Here is a 27,081-nt window from a genome sequence, read left to right as displayed (position 1 = left end):
ATGAGATGGAAATGTGTGGCCTTGTGTTTCCTTACTTTGTCTGTTGTCATTGAAGTCAAGGCCAGACTGGGTAAGACCAATCAAACACCTTTTCGTCACTTCATCCTAAATCACACTCTCACCCGGACTCTTTTCCCTCTCGTTCAGTCAGCAACCATGTCAGCAGTATCTGCAGCACATGGGGCAGAGAGCACTTCAAGACGTTCGACGGTGATGTTTACCAGTTTTCCGGCGCCTGCGAGTACAACCTTGCTTCCGACTGCCATGAGGCCATGCAGGAGTTCTCAGTGCACATGAGGAGGGATCAGAATGATGGGAACCCCACTGTCGCCTATGTGGTGGTCACCATCAATGACCTTGCTTTCCACCTCACCAAGGAAGTGGTCACTGTCAATGGCCAAACGTAAGTCGAAAAACGAAGCAAAAAAAAAAATCAAGTTGCTCTTCTTTGGTTTACGAGCTTAGATGAGATATATTTTGTATTTTTTAGGGTTGCACTGCCATACTTTAATGGTGGAGTTCAAGTGGAAAATAATGCTGTCTACATCAAACTGCTGTCTAAAGTTGGCCTTGTCGTCATGTGGAATGGTGACGATGCAGTCATGGTAAAGAACAGATTTTCAAGACTTTTCAAAATTAATATCTTAACTTAGACTTTTTCAAATATGCCGTAACCATATACAGTTTTCTACAACTTAAATTGAACAGTCTTATTTAAGTGAAATTTGGAACCGAATTAATGTTTGCATCCGTGGAAAAATTTAAATGCATCAATTTGAGATTATAAATCAAATACACTGTTTAAAACCAGTCTTGTATCCTGATAACTGTTACCACCATTCCTTAGTTGAGATTGCAATTTTTTTTTATTAATTTTAATTACATATTAATTGTCATTAATCTTCTATTATGACTGTGAGGTTACAGACTTTACTTGACCCTATGAAATTCTACAACCATCTTATAGATGATTACGCTTATCATTCTTCAATGATCTCTGTTATTGTAGGTGGAGGTTGATCGTGACTACGCTAATCGCACTTGTGGACTCTGCGGCGATTACAATGGTGTTCCTGTCTACAATGAGTTGATTTACAATGGTTGGTTTGTGAAATTGTCTTACTCTTCATTTCCTCCCCCCCACCATTTGACAGTATGAATGAAATCCATTGCAGATCGAATAATCAGCCACATTGAGTTTGGCAATAACCAGAAGGTTCATAACCCAAACGATGATTGTGAGGACCCATTTGAGGAGTACGGAGAATCGCTTAGAGATGACCCAGCTGTGGATTCATGCGAGGAGTTTGTGAGTTTCCTTTGCCTTGTGTTAATCAAAAGTATCACACTATTTGACAAACAAGTAATGCCTATCTGGTTTTCTTTTAGAGAACGACCTGCAACCAAATGCTTCTTTCAGAGTCTTGGAGCCCCTGCACTCAGCTTATTGACCCTGCGCCCTACGTGCAGGCTTGTGTGCAGGACATGTGTGGCTGCCGCAACCGCACAAACGACACCTGTGTCTGCAGCACACTATCCGAGTTCTCTCGACAGTGTTCCCATGCTGGCGGAGTGCCTCCAAACTGGAGGACACCACTGTTCTGTGGTAAAGTTTTACTTCCGATATTTTATTGTCACATTTTTATATTAAAATGACTTAAAATAGGCATCATACCTGGAAAATTACAACAATCTCATGTCTGATATTCTTTTGCCTCCAATTTCTTTCAACAGCAGTGGTGGTATAAACCACATTAGATGTTTGTGATTAATTCTATAATATAACAAATGAAACAAGTTTAACAAGCAGACACTAAGAAAAAAACATTGTTTGGATTATTCTTCCTGGGTCATCACGTTTGCGTGACTGCTTTTTCTGAGGCAGGATGCATAGGGTTAAATTCTAACTGTCCAATAGGCCAATGAAAAAAAAAATCCATTCGGTAGTGTCTGTCTCAACTATAACTCTGTACCCCTGTCCATTTAGGAACAGCAAGTTAGACAGAATTACACCAGAGGATTCATTCATCAAAAAACATTAAATTCACAAACAAGTTAATAATTAATCATTGGAAAGCACTGAAGTTGTAAAAAAGATAAAGGATCCTGAAAAATCCTTAGCGCTTTAACCATATGTATGAAAAAAATAAAGATAAAAACTTAAAACCACATCATTCACGTGATATCAATTAAAACCCCTTGGCAGTACACTAAACACTAACTGCTTAATGCAAAAAAAAACCCCATACAAAATAAAAACAAATGCAATCAGTTACGACAATGTTACTCGCATTAATCTACATCTCGCTCTCTTTCTCTCCAGCCAAGCAGTGTCCTTACAACATGGTGTACGAGGAGAGCGGTTCTCCTTGTATGGACACGTGCACACACCAGGATACCAGTTCATTGTGTGAGGACCACAGAATGGATGGCTGCTTCTGTCCCCCTGGTCAGTACTACATTTCATTTCATTTCTTTTAATTTCATCTCATTTCATTTCATTTACATCTATAAATCCAGGTTAATGTTATACTTCTTAAATGACTTTTTCCCCATCCTTTACACTTTTCAGGCACGGTGTTTGATGACATCTCCATGAGAGGATGCATTGAGCAATCAGAATGTCAGTGCAAGCATGGAAGAATCTACAACTCTAGCGAGGGCTACCAGCAAGACAAGGAGATATGGTATGTGCGATGTTTCATAATTATTATATTATTATATATTCCTTTTGATCATGTGTTTAAATGACGTGTTATTTCAGTACATGTTTTCAGGGCAGATGGTCTTGTGAGTATCTTCAGGGCCCGGCTACATGTGCAGTGGAGGAGGGTTCTCATATTACCACCTTCGATGGAAAATCTTACACCTACCACGGAGATTGTTATTACACACTAGCAAAGGTGGAAAGCAAGGTGAATGAATCCGAGCTTTAATCGGTGGAGAAAATAGTGTCTGCGATCTGCTGCTGTGACATGAATCCGATTTAAATGTCTATGTGTGTTCCAGGATGCTTCAAGTCCAAAGTTTACCATCCAGGTGCAATTAGTGCCTTGTATAAACCAACGGTTTGACACTTGTCTCAAGGCACTTAAAATCCTGCTAAATAATGACAGAAACAATGTAAGTTGAATCTTGTTGTATACGAGTTGTGCCTGTTGGTTGCACCATTTAACTGTTTAATTATGTTTGTTTTTAGGTGTTAATGTTCATTTCTGATGGGACAGTGAAACAGAACCAGCAGACCATCACTTTGCCGTATCATACAGGTGGATCGCATAATCCAACCCTAATCTTCACTTTGTGCCCTTTTGTATTCAAATGATACTATTGGTTGTTGTGTTTGTATTTTCCCAAAGCGGACATCAACATATTCCATGCTTCATCTTTTCACATCCTCCTACATACCAGTTTTGGGTTGCAAATTCAGATTCAGCACGTGCCTCTTATGCAAGTGTATGTGCGGCTGAATGAGAGCTACAACGGAAAGACGCGCGGTGAGTTTTGCATTTCTAAAAATGTCAAATATGTCAGCTCTGAATACAAATGTAACAGTTTGAGTAATAAAACAATTTGCATTGTACAATCTGTATAACAGGAAACTTTGCACACAGCACTATGGCTGTACTATTAGGCGCAAATTGAGATCCAGTTCAGTAATGCACTCATGTAAAACTGCCCGTTTTTTGCGATATCCGGTATAGTTGTAGCCGGTACTTCTGCAGTAACTTTGCGGGGATGGGTGACAGAGCCTATCACAGTCACACCAACATTTTGTTAAACTTAGGTTCCTTTTTTTCATCAGGTTTATGTGGCAACTACAACCTGATGGTTTCTGATGACTTCAAAACCCCTCAGGAAATCGTCGAGGGGACAGCGACCTCATTTAGTAACACCTGGAAGTCCAACCTCATGTGCCGAGACACGAGGGAAAGACTTGATGACCCCTGTTCGCTCAGTGTGGAAAATGGTACACGTCGACACTGCTTAAAGGGGAAATCAACCCAAACATATTTTTCTTCAAGAATATGTTCTATGCAAGCCCACTAGTTGAAACAAGGCATTCTTATAAATATTGCGTTTGTAGAATAAGAGTTAATCCCCCCGTTTTTAGGCATCTCAGGCGGCGGCCATTTTGTCATTTCTGTCGACTGAAAATGACATCACAACTGCTCGGAGCTCAGGTAACGACCAATCACCGCTCAGCTTCAGAAAACAGGTGAGCTGGGATTGGTCGTTACCCGAGCCCTGAGCAGTTGTAATGTCATTTTCAGTCGACAGAAGTTACAAAATGGCCGACCCCAGACATGGCTAAAAACTCTTATTCCACAAACGCAATATTTATCAGAACGCCTTGTTTGAACTAGTGGGCCTGCGTAGAACATATTCTTGACAAATATATGCTTGGTTTGACTTCCTCTTCAAACATTTATGTTTGTTTGTTGTGATTATACAAGATGGTTTCCACCTTTTACAGACTTGTACGCCAAACATTGGTGCGCCTTGCTGTTACGCCCAAATAGCACCTTTGAACAGTGCCATTCCTCAGTGGATCCTGCAGCCTACTACAAGGTAAGGTCCCTATTAATACAATGAATCCATCTTAATTAATAAGAACCGTCCATTTCAGTGTTCCAAGGAAGGATGGATGTATTGGTTATTTGTTTTCTCGTTTTATTTTGGTCACCCCTCACAATTTTTGATAATGGAAATTAGTCTATTAGTGCTGTACTGAACCGAACCAAATTCAAGCCAAGTTTACAACAAGCAGTTAGCAGTGCTGTGCTGTATTCTGCAGCGGTGCACTTACGCCAGCTGCAACTGTGACAAGAGTGAAGCCTGCCTGTGTGCTGTCTTCTCCTCCTACGCCCGAGCTTGTGCGTCAAAGGGAGTCTTCTTGATGGACTGGAGGGCCAACGTGTGTGGTAAGAGCTTCCTTATGGTTATCTAATTAACATTCTCCTATATTACTGTAAGTCCTATAAAGTGGGAGGGTCTACATAGGATTTGAATGTGGTTTTGTCCTATTTGTTGACATTGTTTTTATGCCCACTTTATAGAAAATAAATGGATAGATTATTGGTAATTATTTGTACCTTTTAGGGGGTGAAAAATGTATGATCAAAGACAAAAATTCCATATTTTTTAATATCAATATTTACCTCCATTCCTCGTGACAATCAATGGGACCCTGTAAAGATGATTTGGATAACTCATTTTCATCTGTGACAATCTGCTATTATGCCAAATGTAACTTTCTTGCATTCTGCTATAAACAGAAAAATACACAAGGACCTGCCCACAATCTCAGATCTTCTCATACAAGCATCAACGGTGTGAGTTGACCTGTAGATCGTTGAGTTCAACACTGCAGACTTGCAACTCTGACTTCCTGCCCGTGGACGGTTGCTCCTGCCCCGAGGGTCAATACCTTGATGAACACGCCATCTGCATCCCCAAAGAAAAGTGTCCCTGTTATCACAATGAGGCCATCATCCTGCCAGGGAAGTCTATCAACATCAAGGACGAACACTGGTTAGTTCATCGACATTAAAGCATACGCTCAACAGCGCTGTGTCATTTGAAGGGGCTTTTTATATTTATATATATATTGAGTTGCCCTATTTGGCTCAATTAGATGAGTAAACTATTAAAAACGCCTGTCAATATGATGAAGAGCAGTTCTACTCCACCGCAATCTACAACCACAATTTAAAAAAACGTATTGTTAAATGAATATCTTTCTGACACTCTCAATCTAAACTGAGAAGTATAGTATGTGATCTTATTAGATAGTGAAAGTGTGTCTAATGTTGTGGCTGGTGAGTGTACATTTCAAGTATACAGACTTTGCTTCTTTGTTATATTTTTCCTACAGTCTGTGTATGGTTTTCTGTCTGTCTTTAGTGTGTGCAGAAATGGAGTGTTGCATTGCCACTCTTGGAGAGCCCGCTCATCAGGTAAATCATGTTTGTCAGCGTAATTCTTTAATTCACTGAAGCATTTGGCTGAACAATGCAAACATTCTGCCTATCTTACAGCATGTCCTCCACACAAGGTGTACTTCAACTGCTCCAATCCTGGCTCAGGACAACTTGGAGTCCAGTGTGCACCAACCTGTTTAAATCTGGACAGCGATGATTGTGTAAGGTCATTTTTGCCCAGTTTCCCCTCTTACCTGGGAACAGTTCCAGTTAATTATTCAGGTAGCTCTTTGGTCTTTCTTGGCAGGACTCCAACGATTGTGAATCAGGTTGTCAGTGTCCAGATGGGCTTTTTGACGATGGCAGAGGTTACTGTGTAGAAAAGTCACAATGTCCATGTAAACATGATGGAATATTCTATGCTCCTGGAACACAAATTCCAAATCAGTGCAACACATGGTAATAGCTTGTTGTCACTGTACATAATATACGTGATTGTTTTACATAATCAACATATAAACAACACTTATGTTTATTGTTTGTAATCCAGTACCTGCAGAAGTGGAAAATGGGAGTGTACAGAGGAAAAATGCCCTGGAACCTGCATTATTTATGGAAGTGGTCATTATAATACATTTGATCAGAGGACATATGGCTTTCAAGGGCTCTGCAGCTATGTTGCAGTCAAGGTTAGTAGAATACTACAATTATAGAATTTTAGTCATTGAGGATCACTGTTGTCAAATTACAGAGTTTGAATAATACAGAAATCTAAACAAGATTTCTCAGCAAGGAATTACAAATTATTGATTTACATTATAATGTATCTCCTTTTTAAGAACAAATGTGGCAATAACACAGCACAGGACAATGTTGGAGTTATCACAGAGAATGTCCCATGTGGCTCTACCGGCACTACATGCTCGAAAACTGTCCGAATCCAGTTGGGGGTAAGACTTTATGCAACACCGGAATAATATAAGACACAGTACGATATATTGTCAGTTATTGTCATTGTAACGCAATCAACATGAACTTTGTTTGCATTGCAGCGAATGGAAATCAAACTATCCAAAGGAAAGTATGAAGAGTTTGATCTGGGACAGGGCAACCACATAAAGTACACAATAAGGACGGTGGGCATGTATCTGGTGGTAGAATCTGTCATTGGCATGGCAGTGATGTGGGATCGCAAAACAACCGTTCGCATCCTCTTAGAACCTCAGCACAGTGTAAGTTCAAGTTTAATGTATTATATTCAATATGTTAATGAAGGAATATTGTGCTCTTTGATCATTTAGATACGCAAAGTTACATCAAGAGATTTTGAACTCCAAATTCAACATCTTTGAGACTAAGTTAGAGATAAATGTGAATCTGAATATGAATGGTGGCAATTGAATGGCAATCAGTCCTTTCACCCAAAGGCAGCTTGGATAGGCTACAGCTCACCCGCAACCCTCAAAATAAGCAGAGTAAAGAATGAATTAATCTTTACTTATACACTTTACTGTATATAACAATTGTTAGAGCCTGCTTGTCCTTGTCACCTTAATACTGTCTATAATTTGGTAAATGTACTCATTTGTTTGGCTGTACAGGGAGAAGTATGTGGCCTGTGTGGAGATTTTGATGGCAACGAACAAAATGACTTCACCACTCATGGTCAGCTGTTAGTGTCAAATGCGTTAGAATTTGCAAACAGCTGGAAAACCAGCAGCAATTGCCCAAATGTGGAAACAAACGTCGACCCATGTACGGTAACACCTTCTCGTCACCACTGGTCGAAAATGATGTGCAGCATTATAACTGGAAAAACATTCCAAGCATGTCACAATACGGTAATGGCAGATTTGACTTGACATTTTTGAACTAGAAATTATACCGTTTATCTGATTGGGAATATGATTTTTCTGAACAGGTGGATCCGCTTCCATTTTATGAAAACTGTGTGAAAGACTCATGTGCCTGTGACACTGGAGGCGACTGTGAATGTTTCTGCACAGCAGTTGCAGCCTATGCTCAAGCTTGTAATGAAGCTGGCGTATGCGTTGCATGGAGAACACCAGACATCTGTCGTGAGTAAATTTGATCAATTTGTACTTAACAACAGAACTGAGGTTTAAATGATTACTGTTCATTCACTTGAAGTTACTAATAAGCTCTCAACGTTTTTTGTCCAGTATAAAACATGATATCATATTTTTGAAAGATATAAACTCCTTGCATTTAAAAACAGTGATCCATGCCTTTGTTACACTTAAAAACAGTAATCCGTGCCTTAGTTACATCTTGGCTGGATTATTGTGATGCATTTTATTTTGGAGTCAGCCAGTCCTCCCTCAAGTGTCTCCAGTTGGTCCAAAATGCTGCTGCTCACCTCCTGATGGGTGCTCATAAGAGGGAGCACATAACTCCAATTCTGGCCTCCCTTCACTAGATCCCTGTACATTTTTTAGCTCATTTTAAGATACTTTTATTTGTTTTCAAATCTCTAAATGGTCTGGCCCCACCTTCCCTCTCACCCCTGCGCAACCTGCCCAGTGCCTCTGGTCTGCAGACTAGACGCTACTAGAGATACCGAGGACTAAGCGGGGGCTTGGAGGGGATCAAACCTGTCCCATGATTATTCCTTTTAGAATGACCTTCCATTAAACGTTAGGCAAGAGCCCTTGCTTTTTAAAACTTGGTATGAGCCACATTTTTTTATTCTTTTGCATTCGCCTCAACATGAGACTCGGCATTGATCTAGTGTTTTATGGTGTCTGCTGTATTTGTTGTTAGTATTAATTGATAAATTGATTGGTTAATGAATTCATTGTTTGATTAATGAATTGGTTAATGTTATTAATCGATAAAAATGTATTATTAATTTTTGTTATTAATTTACTGTTGTCTGTCTTTTTTATTGTACAATTGATTTTTACTCCATCTACAGCACTTTGTATGCGGCAACCGGTTGGTTAAAGTGCTATATAAAGAAAGTTGAGTTAAGTTGTTTACCAGAGCTGGGCATCGTCTATCCATCTATAACTTCTGGGCGGTATTTCCGGCCGACCCACGTGGTCCCAGTCGTTCCTCATCGGCGACAGCCAATCGGTGTCAAGAACATAATTTTCACGTCACACGTAGGTGCTGCACAAGCAGATACGCCGCCACGCCTCCAAATAGATCAAATGAAAAATACAGACACACACACGCACAGCGAAATAAAAACAAAATGGGGCATATGTCATTGCATCTCTGGGACCGAAAGGTATGCAACACTGTTTTATTTATTTTTTCCTTACTCGTCCACATGTCAGGAGTGCGGCACCTGCGTGTGATGTGGCACAGTTTAAGTACGTTCTCGACACCATTTGGCTGACTCGGACCAACTGGGCGGGTCTAAAATATAGACGGGAACTCATAGATAGACTAAAGCATAGCTGAATGCCCAGCTCTGTTTTTTACAATGTAGCTACTCATGCTCTAGTGACTTTTATGCAGCCAGTGCGGTATCAAATCTAGCTCAGTGACTGTAGGTGTGAGTGATTGTCTGTCTTTGTGCCTTTTAATTGACTGGCAGCTAATAGCCTAATAGAATAACCTGTACTCCTAAATTGCATAAGAAAATGAATGAATGGAATTACAATTGTAATATGTTTTTTTTTCTTTGCCCTTAGCCGTGTACTGTGATTACTATAACAACCCAGACGAATGCCGGTGGCACTACAACCCATGTCATCAACCTTGCTACAAGACCTGCTTGAATCTCGAGGGAATTTGTAGTAACCCCTTACCCAACCTGGAAGGTAAGATTATTCTATGATCATAGAGGAAAAATGATAAGTATATTGGTGGGCGGCACAGTGGTTGACTGGTTAGCACGTCCGCCTCGCAGTGCAGGGCTTGTGGGTACGGCCCCGGCCTTCCTGTGTGGAGTTTACATGTTCTCCCCGTCCCTGCGTGAGATTTCTCCGGGTAATGCAGGTTCCTCCCACATTCCAAAAACATGCATGATAGGTTAGTTGACCACCCTAAATTGTCCCTCGGTATGACTGTGGGTATGAATGTTTGTTTGTCTCTTTGTGCCCTACGATTGGCTGGCGACGAATTCAGGGTACGCCTACTACACGAAGTCAGCTGCGATAGGCTCCAGCACGCCCGTGATCCTCGTGAGGATAAGCGGCTTGGATAATGGATGGATAGATGGATGAAAGTATATTGGTATGATGCTGACGCGTTAAGACATTCATTGATTAAAAATATGCTAATTTATTTGCAGGTTGTTATCCTGTCTGTCCAGAAGATAAGCCCATATTTGATGAGGATCACCAGATATGTGTTGAAGAATGTGAAGGTTGCTTTTACAATGGAACAAGATATGAGGAAAATGAAGTTATTTACAATGTGACTGACAACCTTGGAATGTGCTACTATGCAATATGTATCAATAGAACAGTAATATATGGAAATGAAACCTGTGCTACTACAACAGCCCCTCCGCCAACAACTCCTGTAACTGAAGGGCCAAGCACCACATACACAAAACCTCCCACTACAACTGAAGAAGTAACCAGAACAACAAGATCCACTACTACTCTATCAACAGAATCTCCAACTACAACTAACTGGCAAACAACGACGACAAAATCAACAACGAGACCTCCTTTTAGTTCAACAACAATTGAGGAACCTGTAACTGGAACCACAGAGACCACAACCCCAGCAACTGCCCCGGTTGTGACTGAAGGAACTACAACAAAATCTACAACAACCACAGTGGGAAGTACCACAACAACTAAAGGACCAACTACGATTCCTACCACAACGGAAGGACCTACTACAACTTCTAAATCTACAACCACACGTACACCAACCTCCACCACTGTTGAAGGTCCAACTACCACAACTATATCCACAACCACACCCGCAGGACCCAGCACCACAACTGAAGGTCCAACTAGTACAACTAAATCTACACCCACACCATCAGGACCCACCACCACAACTGAGGGTCCGACAACTACAACCACACCCGCAGGTCCCAGCACAACAACTGAAGGTCCAACTACGACAACTACGAAATCTACAACCACACCTGGAGGTCCCACCACCACAACTGAAGGGCCGACTACCACAACTAAATCTACAACCACACCCGCAGGTCCCAGCACAACAACTGAAGGGCCAACTACCACAACTAAATCCACAACCACAACCGCAGGACCCAGCACTACAACTGAAGGTCCAACTTCCACAACCAAATCCACAACCACACCATCAGGACCCACCACCACAACTGAAGGTCCAACAACTACAACCACACCCTCAGGACCCAGCACCACAACTGGAGGTCCAACTACCACAACCAAATCGACAACTACACCATCAGGACCCACCACTACACCTGAAGGTCCGACAACTACAACCACACCTGCAGGACCCAGCACCACAACTGAAGGTCCAACTAGTACAACTAAATCTACAACCACACCATCTGGACCCACCACCACAACTGAAGGTCCGACAACTACAACCACACCTTCAGGACCCAGCACCACAACTGAAGGTCCGACAACTACAACCACACCTGCAGGACCCAGCACCACAACTGAAGGTCCAACTAGTACAACTAAATCTACAACCACACCCTCAGGACCCAGCACCACAACTGAAGGTCCGACAACTACAACCACACCTGCAGGACCCAGCACCACAACTGAAGGTCCAACTAGTACAACTAAATCTACAACCACACCATCTGGACCCACTACCACAACTGAAGGTCCAACTATCACAACCAAATCTACAACCACACCGTCTGGACCCACCACCACAACTGAAGGTCCGACAACTACAACCACAACTGAAGGTCCGACAACTACAACCACACCCGCAGGTCCCAGCACGACAACTGAAGGTCCTACTAGTACAACCAAATCTACAACCACACCATCTGGACCCACCACCACAACTGAAGGTCCGACAACTACAACCACGCCATCAGGACCCACCACCACAACTGAAGGTCCGACAACTACAACCACACCTGCAGGACCCAGCACGACAACTGAAGGGCCAACTACCACGACTAAATCTACAACCACACCATCTGGACCCACCACCACAACTGAAGGTCCGACAACTACAACCACACCCGCAGGACCCAGCACCACAACTGAAGGTCCGACAACTACAACAACACCCGCAGGTCCCAGCACGACAACTGAAGGTCCTACAAGTACAACCAAATCTACAACCACACCATCTGGACCCACCACCACAACTGAAGGTCCGACAACTACAACAACACCATCAGGACCCACCACCACAACTGAAGGTCCGACAACTACAACCACACCCGCAGGTCCCAGCACGACAACTGAAGGTCCTACTAGTACAACCAAATCTACAACCACACCATCTGGACCCACCACCACAACTGAAGGTCCGACAACTACAACCACACCTGCAGGACCCAGCACGACAACTGAAGGACCAACTACCACGACTAAATCTACAACCACACCATCTGGACCCACCACCACAACTGAAGGTCCGACAACTACAACTACACCCGCAGTTCCCAGCACGACAACTGAAGGGCCAACTACCACAACGAAATCTACAACCACACCCTCAGGATCCAGCACGACAACTGAAGGTCCAACTAGTACAACTAAATCTACAACTACACCATCTGGACCCACCACCACAACTGAAGGTCCGACAACTACAACCACACCCTCAGGACCCAGCACCACAACTGAAGGTCCGACAACTACAACCACACTTGCAGGACCCAGCACCACAACTGAAGGTCCAACTAGTACAACTAAATCTACAACCACACCATCTGGACCCACCACCACAACTGAAGGTCCGACAACTACAACCACACCCTCAAGACCCAGCACAACAACTGAAGGTCCAACTAGTACAACTAAATCTACAACCACACCATCTGGACCCACCACCACAACTGAAGGTCCGACAACTACAACCACACCCTCAGGACCCAGCACCACGACTGAAGGTCCAACTACCACAACCAAATCTACAACCACACCATCAGGACCCACCACCACAACTGAAGGTCCGACAAGTACAACCACACCTGCAGGACCCAGCACCACAGCTGAAGGTCCAACAACTACAACCAAATCTACAACCACACCATCAGGACCCACCACCACAACTGAAGGTCCAACTAGTACAACAAAATCTACAACCACACCATCTGGACCCACCACCACAACTGAAGGTCCGACAACTACAACCACACCATCAGGACCCACCACCACAACTGAAGGTCCGACAACTACAACCACACCCGCAGGTCCCAGCACGACAACTGAAGGTCCTACTAGTACAACCAAATCTACAACCACACCATCTGGACCCACCACCACAACTGAAGGTCCAACTAGTACAACTAAATCTACAACCACACCATCTGGACCCACCACCACAACTGAAGGTCCGACAACTACAACCAAATCTACAACCACACCATCTGGACCCACCACCACAACTGAAGGTCCGACAACTACAACCACACCTTCAGGACCCAGCACCACAACTGAAGGTCCGACAACTACAACCACACCTGCAGGACCCAGCACCACAACTGAAGGTCCAACTAGTACAACTAAATCTACAACCACACCCTCAGGACCCAGCACCACAACTGAAGGTCCGACAACTACAACCACACCTGCAGGACCCAGCACCACAACTGAAGGTCCAACTAGTACAACTAAATCTACAACCACACCATCTGGACCCACTACCACAACTGAAGGTCCAACTATCACAACCAAATCTACAACCACACCGTCTGGACCCACCACCACAACTGAAGGTCCGACAACTACAACCACAACTGAAGGTCCGACAACTACAACCACACCCGCAGGTCCCAGCACGACAACTGAAGGTCCTACTAGTACAACCAAATCTACAACCACACCATCTGGACCCACCACCACAACTGAAGGTCCGACAACTACAACCACGCCATCAGGACCCACCACCACAACTGAAGGTCCGACAACTACAACCACACCTGCAGGACCCAGCACGACAACTGAAGGGCCAACTACCACGACTAAATCTACAACCACACCATCTGGACCCACCACCACAACTGAAGGTCCGACAACTACAACCACACCCGCAGGACCCAGCACCACAACTGAAGGTCCGACAACTACAACCACACCCGCAGGTCCCAGCACGACAACTGAAGGTCCTACTAGTACAACCAAATCTACAACCACACCATCTGGACCCACCACCACAACTGAAGGTCCGACAACTACAACCACACCATCAGGACCCACCACCACAACTGAAGGTCCGACAACTACAACCACACCCGCAGGTCCCAGCACACCAACTGAAGGTCCTACTAGTACAACCAAATCTACAACCACACCATCTGGACCCACCACCACAACTGAAGGTCCGACAACTACAACCACACCTGCAGGACCCAGCACGACAACTGAAGGACCAACTACCACGACTAAATCTACAACCACACCATCTGGACCCACCACCACAACTGAAGGTCCGACAACTACAACCACACCCGCAGTTCCCAGCACGACAACTGAAGGGCCAACTACCACAACGAAATCTACAACCACACCCTCAGGATCCAGCACGACAACTGAAGGTCCAACTAGTACAACTAAATCTACAACTACACCATCTGGACCCACCACCACAACTGAAGGTCCGACAACTACAACCACACCCTCAGGACCCAGCACCACAACTGAAGGTCCGACAACTACAACCACACTTGCAGGACCCAGCACCACAACTGAAGGTCCAACTAGTACAACTAAATCTACAACCACACCATCTGGACCCACCACCACAACTGAAGGTCCGACAACTACAACCACACCCTCAAGACCCAGCACAACAACTGAAGGTCCAACTAGTACAACTAAATCTACAACCACACCATCTGGACCCACCACCACAACTGAAGGTCCGACAACTACAACCACACCCTCAGGACCCAGCACCACGACTGAAGGTCCAACTACCACAACCAAATCTACAACCACACCATCAGGACCCACCACCACAACTGAAGGTCCGACAAGTACAACCACACCTGCAGGACCCAGCACCACAGCTGAAGGTCCAACAACTACAACCAAATCTACAACCACACCATCAGGACCCACCACCACAACTGAAGGTCCAACTAGTACAACAAAATCTACAACCACACCATCTGGACCCACCACCACAACTGAAGGTCCGACAACTACAACCACACCCGCAGGTCCCAGCACGACAACTGAAGGTCCTACTAGTACAACCAAATCTACAACCACACCATCTGGACCCACCACCACAACTGAAGGTCCAACTAGTACAACTAAATCTACAACCACACCATCTGGACCCACCACCACAACTGAAGGTCCGACAACTACAACCACACCATCAGGACCCACCACCACAACTGAAGGTCCGACAACTACAACCACACCCGCAGGTCCCAGCACGACAACTGAAGGTCCTACTAGTACAACCAAATCTACAACCACACCATCTGGACCCACCACCACAACTGAAGGTCCAACTAGTACAACTAAATCTACAACCACACCATCTGGACCCACCACCACAACTGAAGGTCCGACAACTACAACCAAATCTACAACCACACCATCAGGACCCACCACCACAACTGAAAGTCCCACAACTACAACCACACCCGCAGGACCCAGCACCACAACTGAAGGTCCAACTAGTACAACTAAATCTACAACCACACCATCTGGACCCACCACCACAACTGAAGGTCCGACAACTACAACCACACCCGCAGGACCCAGCACCACAACTGAAGGTCCAACTAGTACAACTAAATCTACAACCACACCATCTGGACCCACCACCACAACTGAAGGTCCGACTACCACAACCACACCCTCAGGACCCAGCACGACAACTGAAGGTCCAACTAGTACAACTAAATCTACAACCACACCATCTGGACCCACCACCACAACTGAAGGACCAACTACCACAACTAAATCTACAACCACAACCGCAGGACCCACCACCACTACTGTAGGACCTACTACCACAACTAAATCTACAACCACAACCGCAGGACCCAGCACCACAACTGAAGGTCCTACTACCACAACCAAATCTACAACCTCACCATCTGGACCCACCACCACAACTGAAGGTCCAACAACTACAACCACACCCTCAGGACCCAGCACCACAACTGAGGGTCCAACTAGTACAACTAAATCTACAACCACACCATCTGGACCCACCACCACAACTGAAGGTCCGACAACTACAACCAAATCTACAACCACACCATCAGGACCCACCACCACAACTGAAGGTCCAACTAGTACAACAAAATCTACAACCACACCATCTGGACCCACCACCACAACTGAAGGTCCGACAACTACAACCACACCCGCAGGTCCCAGCACGACAACTGAAGGTCCTACTAGTACAACCAAATCTACAACCACACCATCTGGACCCACCACCACAACTGAAGGTCCAACTAGTACAACTAAATCTACAACCACACCATCTGGACCCACCACCACAACTGAAGGTCCGACAACTACAACCACACCATCAGGACCCACCACCACAACTGAAGGTCCGACAACTACAACCACACCCGCAGGTCCCAGCACGACAACTGAAGGTCCTACTAGTACAACCAAATCTACAACCACACCATCTGGACCCACCACCACAACTGAAGGTCCAACTAGTACAACTAAATCTACAACCACACCATCTGGACCCACCACCACAACTGAAGGTCCGACAACTACAACCAAATCTACAACCACACCATCAGGACCCACCACCACAACTGAAAGTCCCACAACTACAACCACACCCGCAGGACCCAGCACCACAACTGAAGGTCCAACTAGTACAACTAAATCTACAACCACACCATCTGGACCCACCACCACAACTGAAGGTCCGACAACTACAACCACACCCGCAGGACCCAGCACCACAACTGAAGGTCCAACTAGTACAACTAAATCTACAACCACACCATCTGGACCCACCACCACAACTGAAGGTCCGACTACCACAACCACACCCTCAGGACCCAGCACGACAACTGAAGGTCCAACTAGTACAACTAAATCTACAACCACACCATCTGGACCCACCACCACAACTGAAGGACCAACTACCACAACTAAATCTACAACCACAACCGCAGGACCCACCACCACTACTGAAGGACCAACTACCACAACTAAATCTACAACCACACCATCAGGACCCACCACCACAACTGAAGGTCCGACAACTACAACCAAATCTACAACCACACCATCTGGACCCACCACCACAACTGAAGGTCCAACAACTACAACCACACCCTCAGGACCCAGCACCACAACTGAGGGTCCAACTAGTACAACTAAATCTACAACCACACCATCTGGACCCACCACCACAACTGAAGGTCCGACAACTACAACCAAATCTACAACCACACCATCAGGACCCACCACCACAACTGAAAGTCCCACAACTACAACCACACCCGCAGGACCCAGCACCACAACTGAAGGTCCAACTAGTACAACTAAATCTACAACCACACCATCTGGACCCACCACCACAACTGAAGGTCCGACAACTACAACCACACCCGCAGGACCCAGCACCACAACTGAAGGTCCAACTAGTACAACTAAATCTACAACCACACCATCTGGACCCACCACCACAACTGAAGGTCCGACTACCACAACCACACCCTCAGGACCCAGCACGACAACTGAAGGTCCAACTAGTACAACTAAATCTACAACCACACCATCTGGACCCACCACCACAACTGAAGGACCAACTACCACAACTAAATCTACAACCACAACCGCAGGATCCACCACCACTACTGAAGGACCAACTACCACAACTAAATCTACAACCACACCATCAGGACCCACCACCACAACTGAAGGTCCGACAACTACAACCAAATCTACAACCACACCATCTGGACCCACCACCACAACTGAAGGTCCGACAACTACAACCACACCCTCAGGACCCAGCACCACAACTGAGGGTCCAACTAGTACAACTAAATCTACAACCACACCATCTGGACCCACCACCACAACTGAAGGTCCGACAACTACAACCAAATCTACAACCACACCATCAGGACCCACCACCACAACTGAAAGTCCCACAACTACAACCACACCCGCAGGACCCAGCACCACAACTGAAGGTCCAACTAGTACAACTAAATCTACAACCACACCATCTGGACCCACCACCACAACTGAAGGTCCGACAACTACAACCACACCCGCAGGACCCAGCACCACAACTGAAGGTCCAACTAGTACAACTAAATCTACAACCACACCATCTGGACCCACCACCACAACTGAAGGTCCGACTACCACAACCACACCCTCAGGACCCAGCACGACAACTGAAGGTCCAACTAGTACAACTAAATCTACAACCACACCATCTGGACCCACCACCACAACTGAAGGACCAACTACCACAACTAAATCTACAACCACAACCGCAGGACCCACCACCACTACTGTAGGACCTACTACCACAACTAAATCTACAACCACAACCGCAGGACCCAGCACCACAACTGAAGGTCCTACTACCACAACCAAATCTACAACCTCACCATCAGGACCTACCACTACAACTGAAGGTCCGACAACTACAACCAAATCCACAACCACACCATCAGGACCCACCACCACAACTGAAGGTCCGACAACTACAACCACACCCTCAGGACCCAGCACCACAACTGAAGGTCCGACAACTACAACCACACTTGCAGGACCCAGCACCACAACTGAAGGTCCAACTAGTACAACTAAATCTACAACCACACCATCTGGACCCACCACCACAACTGAAGGTCCGACAACTACAACCACACCCTCAAGACCCAGCACAACAACTGAAGGTCCAACTAGTACAACTAAATCTACAACCACACCATCTGGACCCACCACCACAACTGAAGGTCCGACAACTACAACCACACCCTCAGGACCCAGCACCACGACTGAAGGTCCAACTACCACAACCAAATCTACAACCACACCATCAGGACCCACCACCACAACTGAAGGTCCGACAAGTACAACCACACCTGCAGGACCCAGCACCACAGCTGAAAGTCCAACAACTACAACCAAATCTACAACCACACCATCAGGACCCACCACCACAACTGAAGGTCCAACTAGTACAACAAAATCTACAACCACACCATCTGGACCCACCACCACAACTGAAGGACCCACAACTACAACCACACCCTCAGGACCCAGCACGACAACTGAAGGTCCAACTAGTACAACTAAATCTACAACCACACCATCTGGACCCACCACCACAACTGAAGGTCCGACAACTACAACCACACCCTCAGGACCCAGCACCACAACTGAGGGTCCAACTAGTACAACTAAATCTACAACCACACCATCTGGACCCACCACCACAACTGAAGGTCCGACAACTACAACCAAATCTACAACCACACCATCAGGACCCACCACCACAACTGAAAGTCCCACAACTACAACCACACCCACAGGACCTAGCACCACAACTGAAGGTCCAACTAGTACAACTAAATCTACAACCACACCATCTGGACCCACCACCACAACTGAAGGTCCGACTACCACAACCACACCCTCAGGACCCAGCACGACAACTGAAGGTCCAACTAGTACAACTAAATCTACAACCACACCATCTGGACCCACCACCACAACTGAAGGTCCAACTATCACAACCAAATCTACAACCACAACCGCAGGACCCACCACCACAACTGAAGGTCCGACAACTACAACCACAACTGAAGGTCCCAGCACGACAACTGAAGGTCCTACTAGTACAACCAAATCTACAACCTCACCATCAGGACCTACCACTACAACTGAAGGTCCGACAACTACAACCAAATCCACAACCACACCATCAGGACCCACCACCACAACTGAAGGTCCGACAACTACAACCAAATCTACAACCACACCATCTGGACCCACCACCACAACTGAAGGTCCGACAACTACAACCACACCCGCAGGACCCAGCACCACAACTGAAGGTCCAACTAGTACAACTAGATCTACAACCACGCCATCTGGACCCACCACCACAACTGAAGGACCGACAACTACAACCACACCCTCAGGGCCCAGCACCACAACTGAGGGTCCAACTAGTACAACTAAATATACAACCACGCCATCTGGACCCACCACCACAACTGAAGGTCCGACAACTACAACCACACCCTCAGGACCCAGCACCACAACTGAAGGTCCAACTAGTACAACTAAATCTACAACCACACCATCTGGACCCACCACCACAACTCCAGGACCAACTACCACAACTAAATCTACAACCACAACCGCAGGACCCAGCACCACAACTGAAGGTCCAATTAGTACAACCAAGTCTACAACCACACCATCTGGACCCACCACCACAACTGAGGGTCCGACAACTACAACCACACCCTCAGGACCCAGCACCACAACTGAAGGTCCAACTAGTACAACTAAATCTACAACCACACCATCTGGACCCACCACCACAACTGAAGGACCAACTACCACAACTAAATCTACAACCACAACCGCAGGACCCAGCACCACAACTGAAGGTCCTACCACCACAACCAAATCTACAACCACACCATCTGGACCCACCACCACAACTAAAGGTCCAACTACCACAATTGAATCTACAACCACACCACCAGAAACCACCACCACAACTGAAGGTCCAACAACTACAACTAAATCTACCACCACCCCCATCCGACCAACAACAACAACTAAAGGCCCAACTACCACCCCAAAATCTACAACCACACCTTCAGAAACCACCACCACAACTGAAGGTCCAACAACTACAACTAAATCTACCACCACCCCCATCCGACCAACAACAACAACTAAAGGCCCAACTACCACCCCAAAATCTTCAACCACACCATTAGGACCCACCACCACAACTGAAGGACCAAGCACTACTACTCCCGGCCACACTACACAATGCTTCTGTGTAATAAATGGCAAGCACTACAATCCAGGTAAAGAAATTAATTCCGTCAAACATTCCGCACAGTTTTTCATTTCTTGTTTGTTCAACTATTTTCAACCTTTTGTCCAGGGGAAATAATTTTTGACATGAAACACATTGGATCTGGAATTTGTCTCACGATGATTTGTTCTGATATTTGTGAGATTCAAAACAAGACTGAACCTTGCTGGACCACACCCTTGCCAAAACCCACCCCCATTGTTCCAGTGTGCCCTGAATGGGATGTCGTGGTAAGAATTTACCCCAATGTACAGTGTTGTCCTGACATACACATGACCCGATATATGACTGCTGTTAGTGCAGCTTATTGATCCATTGGAACATACTGCCCGCCCGGTGGCCAAGACGACGGGCACACCAGAAGAAGCAGCACCCGGAATTGAATCGAAGTGTTAAATCACAGTCTAATTTCCATTCTGCTATGTTATTACTCTCTGTTTGTGTACAATGCAATATTATAGAGTGCTAATTTCCTTATTGAAAAACATATTACAAAAAGTTTTGTTGTTTTTGGGGCAGGGAGGCCAGTACAGTTTTATAGCAAGTGTGGTCACTGAACAAATTAAACTCATACCTGAGGGCAGCACTGTTACAGTCTATAATGTATAGTTTGACATATTTATACAATAAATCAAGGTTGAGCACTACTTAATACATGTTTTTAAACATTCTCTATTTTTTTCCCCAGCAAAATGAGACCTTCTTGTTGTGTAACTGCACCATGGCGAAATGCATAGAGAACAATACGATTGAAATTATTCCATACGAATGTCCACCCTTAAAGAACATCACTTGCGCCAATGGAAAGAATCCTGTTCTTGTTTATGATGAGAACTACTGCTGTCAATATTATGCTTGTGACTGTAAGCAATTTTGTGTTTTACACTGATTTATGACTGATTGATCCCTATATTGACTTACTGTGTTTGTTAACTTGAGTTTTCATTAGTATCTTCTATTTGTTGTTTTTAAGGTGAATGTAAAGGCTGGGGAGATCCCCATTACATCACATTCGATGGACTCTACTACAACTATCAAGGAAACTGTACCTATGTCTTAATGGAAGAGATTAAGCCAAAGTACAATTTAAAGATTTATGTTGACAACGCCTACTGTGATGCAACTCAACAGGTTTCCTGCCCGCGGTCATTGATTATATCGTACAAATCGGACGTATTTGTACTGAAGAGCCTAAATCTTGTTGGAGCATCAGAACTGGAGGTAATAAAGCATGTTGTTGCACGTCACATTTTTATGAGATGTGTAAAAGACAACGCACTATTTTGTTGATCAAGATTGCACAATTTTTGAAAGGGTGGCTTTTTAATTATTTGCATTGTAAGATTGATCCTATTAATGAGAAATGAGACATTGTCAAGACAACAATTGACCTTTGGTGTTCTGTCCTAGATATATATTGTACATCCAAATAATGTCCCCATGTACATTTCGTATTCAAAAGAAATAATGATACTGTTGTTCTTAACAAATGGTTTGACCCCAAACTTCCTAGTATTTAGTACATTCCTTTTTACAAACATGTTGGCCACTGATCCTTTACTAATATCATCTATGTCTTTTAGGCTTTCAAAGATGAAAAGCGTTTGAAACTTCCCTATTTGCAACAAGGCATTAAGATCTCCAATTCTGGCATCGACTTGGTTGTAGAGATTGTGGCCATAGAAGTGATTATTACGTTTGGATTAAGTGACTTCACTGTCAACCTGCCCTATAAGTATTTTGATAGCAACACGCAGGGCCAATGTGGTAAGCCTTCCACTCCAGTTTGCTACGTTTGTACACCATTACTATGAGGTTGTCTAATATGATTTGTGTTGCGACCAGGTAAATGCAACAACAACCAGGCAGATGACTGCATGTTGCCCGGAGGCCAGATTGTGCAGAGCTGCAGTGTGATGGCTGACTATTGGCCTGCCAAAGACATTTACCAACCAAACTGCCAGATACCATCTGTAGTCCCGACCAATGAACCTCTACCGCCACCCACACTAACTCCATGCAAACCAGACTCTGAATGTGATTTGCTCTTGAGCGGGTAGATTCTTTTGTAACAGTGTATTTCGCCAGCGTAATTGTTTCCCATTCCGTTTTGAACTTGGCGTTTTTCTTCCGCAGTGTCTTTGAAGAGTGCCACCCCTTTGTCAATCCCGACGATTACTATCAAGGATGCGTTTTTGACAGCTGCCACGTCTCCAACCCAGCAGTAGAATGCACAAGTTTGCACATGTATGCCGACGCCTGTGCTCAGGCTGGAATTTGTTTGCACTGGAGGAATCATACTACACACTGTGGTAAAAAGCTCATTTTGTTTCAGTGTAATCACAATCATAAAGTACAGCTTTGTACGTTTTATTGTTCAAGAAGTGCCATCCAACAAGTAAAGTCTTTTCTTCTCATACAGAAAGTGATTGCCCACCTGACAAAGTTTACAAACCATGTGGTCCTGTAGAGCAGCCAACGTGTGAAGACGGGTATGTTGCAATTAAAAACTGCATTTCTATTTTTGAAGCTTATTTGTGCATTTGCTGAGGCAATTGGATGTATCTTGTAAAACTGCTTTGGAAAAGAGATTTGCATGACTCCTTGTGACTCACTCCAAGTCAGATCGTCGATCTTTCTCTCTGAAGATACAATACTGGCTCTGTGATCTGTTGTGCGTTTGCTTTTTGAGTAAAATATGTAAAATTTGAAAATGTTTCCAATGTATTTGTTTTTTTTTTTTTGTCAATGATTTAAACCTTCACAGTCCTAATGAACGAAGGCTGGACTACGTAACTGAAGGCTGCTTTTGTCCCGATGGAACGAAACTCTTCAACAAAGAGTCTGGCATATGCGTTGATAAGTGCGGTGAGCTTACCTTCTCCCTATTAACGAGCTGACTTCTAGAACTAATTATGAATAAAGTCTAATGGGATTGCTAATATTCCAACAGGATGTATTGATGCTGAGGGTATTCCTCGTGAGGTGAGTCAAGTCCCAAAATGTTTTGCCCTTTGATGCTCCGAAGAACAATTTCAGTAAATCACTGCTGTGGTTTATTCTGTCAGTTTAATGAAAGGTTTGAGTACAAGTGCCAAAACTGCATATGTGAGGAGACCACCAAGACCATAACATGCCAACCTAAGGTTTGTCCACCATCGCCTGTTGTTAACTGCACCCTTCCGGGCTTCGTCCTTGTCAACCAGACCAACCCAGCAGACCCGTGCTGCTCCGTCCTATCTTGCCGTAAGACGTGCAGTCAATTTTCATCTATTTATCGTCATGAAGATACAGGTGGTCTCAGGTATTTGTTATTGTCATTTCATCACATCCGCAGGATGTCAAAGCAACACGTGTCCACACGTCGATATGGTGTGTCCAATTGGATTTACTGTAGTTGTCAGTGTGCCAGATGGGAAATGCTGTCCAGAACACACATGTGGTGAGCATTTCACTTTATGGTTGAATTTGTGTGACTACGAATAGGCCTTACCTATTCATATGGTGAACCTCGGCATGTCTCTTTCTTCATTCTAGAGCCGAAAAATGTTTGTGTTCACAAAAACGCTGAATATCAGGTACATTATTTAAGATATTTGATACATTCAGGTCATTAAAGGTGCTGCATTATACACACATTATGAACACTGCCTCTTCATTTTCTAGCCTGGTGATTCGGTTCCCGTGGTTCCATGTCAGGAGTGTGTCTGTACCAATATCATTGACCCCAAAACTGGTTTACTACAAATAAATTGCGAGATTCTGCAATGTCAACAACTATGTGCACAGGTATGTAAAAATAAATACGGTAGAAATGTATTGCGCGCCTTGAGATACGAGTGGCCCGACTGGCGAGTTTTGGGAGATTTGAGCCGTCATTCAGCTGTTTTTTTTTTTGTTTTGTTTTTTTTTGCTTTGAAAAAAAAAGAGATATGAATGTGATATGGTGGCAGTAAACACCATTAACAAAACATGAGTTTGGCAGATAAATAATTCTTCAAAAATGGGTCTTCACACAGTTTATTGCCTCTCCCATTTGAAGTTAATTGTGAAACTAAATTTAAAACAAAGATTTGCGCATGAACATTCGCTAGCTTAATGCTACCACACTATGCAAAACACCATAGGTGAGGTAATGAATAGCATCAGTGTTGCGGCGTTATAATGAATCATTATTAAACATATATCTGTATGTCTTTATTGCACTGCCTCCAGGTGGCCAAGACGCACACACCAGAAGCAGAAGCACAATATCCATTGAACATAAGCAAAATAGTGTGACAAAAACAGTTACATTCTTTGCATTCTATTCAATTATGTCATTGCATTCCCTTTTCCAGGGTTTTAGATATGCGGAAGCCAGGACAAACGAATGCTGTGGAAGGTGTGTGCAGACACACTGCATCTTCAACGTTAGTGGTAGTGAGCAGCTGCTCAGGGTGAGTGGGATAACTTTGAATGTTATTTTATTTTAGTTTAAATGAGTTTATCCAAGGGATAGCTACATAGACTAAACCAGCGATTCTCAACGTACTGATGCTGCGGCACAATAAGGTTCCGTTAGGAATGCCTTGGGAAATGTTGCAATTGCTCTAATTAGTCGGAAAATTATTATTTACTAGAAATAGTATATTTTGTTCATCTATCTATGCCAGCGACATATAGTGGCAGGCAGAACAAGTAAATTCTTTTCCGCAAGATGGCAGAAGATACAACTAACCTCTGTATCCACCTGTTGCCATCCATGCAACAGAATAATAGCTCTGTGTTCAGCTAAACAGGCCCAGATTTCACTTTTTAAAAAAAAGTGAGTTAATTCGGACAAGATCATCATTATTTCCATATACAGTATGTACTTTTTGGACATTTTTCTTTGGTGGTGTTCTTTGACATTTTTCTAAGTGTTAAATAAGGCTCAATAAGGTTGGGAAATGCTGGACTTAACTACAAGGCATTACAAGCAAGCGCTGCACATTCATGATGCATAGTCAGAAGTAACAGTCTAGATCATGTCTCCAGCAAGGTGATACGTGGTCACCACTGGACGATAAGTGTGTGCATTACACATGCCTGAGGAGTGGTGAGACTTTAACAGCCATCAGCACGCGAATTGTGTGTCCGCCATTCCAGCAAAGCAACTGCCAACCTGTAAGTTCCACCAATCTATGGAGGAATAATTCACAATAAAAAAAACGCTCCATCATGCATTCATATTTCTTCCTTTAGGACACCATTCAAACTGCAGCAAATGGATGTTGTCAAGTTTGTGAGTACTCTTCATGTCCTTACTTTTTGCCCCTAGCAGTGAAGTCAATAAAAGTAAGTTAATTGTATTTCTCTTTTGAAAAGGTGTGGAGCAGGAGAAGGCTTGCAAGCCGGTGCCTAATAAAGTCTACATCACACACAAGAACTGCCAATCAACGGAGGAGATAGACATTCCATATTGTGAAGGAGCTTGCAACACTTACACAAAGTAAGCTCCACACATGCACCTGTCCATGAAGAGAAGATGCACTTTTTCATCACATTTATTAATCTGGCATTCTGTCTGCGCCTTCAGATACTCAGAGGAGACATCCGCCCTGCAGCCTACCTGCTCCTGTTGTAAGGGGTTCCGTTCTAGCAATCGCACAGTTGACTTACTGTGTCTGAATGGAGACATTGTTCCCTACACCTACATCCACGTGGACGAGTGTAGATGCGCCCTAAGCGACTGCAACAAACATGTGGCAGCTCCATCCCGAAGGAGGCGAAGTTTTACCCTCTTGTAATTTCAAAGTCCACTTGGGCCAAACACTCAAGACGTGACATGAGTACACTTGTACAGTTGTCGACATTCAAAATCAAATAAAAGTACAGCATCTCAGGCCTTCTCTTGGTGTTTTTGTGTGTATCAGAATGATCCAATCACATTCAAACTTATGATAAATAGGAGTCTGCACACACTTGCAGCCATTTCAATTAACCGAGATACATTTGAGCTGTT

The 27,081-nt window shown here is 44.5% G+C and overlaps 2 protein-coding genes across 2 annotated transcripts; both read left to right on the top strand.

The window, feature by feature from the left end:
* muc2.1 (mucin 2.1) lies at window positions 1-26,955 on the top strand. The gene is made up of 45 exons (XM_086027365.1): window positions 1-70; window positions 148-403; window positions 491-605; window positions 1,010-1,100; window positions 1,176-1,309; window positions 1,390-1,606; window positions 2,324-2,449; window positions 2,573-2,687; window positions 2,765-2,915; window positions 3,010-3,123; window positions 3,200-3,269; window positions 3,360-3,497; window positions 3,806-3,970; window positions 4,478-4,572; window positions 4,799-4,925; window positions 5,280-5,535; window positions 5,908-5,960; window positions 6,042-6,145; window positions 6,232-6,383; window positions 6,475-6,613; window positions 6,764-6,874; window positions 6,977-7,156; window positions 7,526-7,765; window positions 7,846-8,002; window positions 9,590-9,718; window positions 10,192-10,411; window positions 18,431-21,084; window positions 21,165-21,325; window positions 21,784-21,958; window positions 22,069-22,316; window positions 22,679-22,862; window positions 22,941-23,151; window positions 23,232-23,407; window positions 23,518-23,587; window positions 23,863-23,963; window positions 24,049-24,080; window positions 24,164-24,341; window positions 24,433-24,537; window positions 24,633-24,673; window positions 24,762-24,884; window positions 25,436-25,534; window positions 26,115-26,243; window positions 26,322-26,361; window positions 26,445-26,568; window positions 26,656-26,955. The coding sequence occupies exons 1-45, from the start codon at window positions 1-3 to the stop codon at window positions 26,864-26,866; spliced, it is 8,787 nt and encodes a 2,928-aa protein (XP_085883491.1). The 3' UTR covers window positions 26,867-26,955.
* Window positions 11,232-16,630, top strand: LOC147148806 (uncharacterized; the record flags this gene model as incomplete). The annotated part of the gene is made up of 5 exons (XM_086027202.1): window positions 11,232-12,465; window positions 13,585-15,300; window positions 15,361-16,248; window positions 16,403-16,425; window positions 16,619-16,630. Coding segments are annotated over 5 exons (3,873 nt in total), but the record flags the coding sequence as incomplete, so codon positions are not given.
* Window positions 26,956-27,081: the final 126 nt, after the last annotated feature.

Source organism: Filicampus tigris, chromosome 4 (assembly GCF_054856515.1).
Source record: "Filicampus tigris isolate MCC_2025a chromosome 4, RoL_Ftig_1.0, whole genome shotgun sequence".
NCBI classification, from domain to species: domain Eukaryota; kingdom Metazoa; phylum Chordata; class Actinopteri; order Syngnathiformes; family Syngnathidae; genus Filicampus; species Filicampus tigris.
Note: the sequence above shows the minus strand (reverse complement) of the source record. Positions and strands in the feature narration are given on the sequence as shown.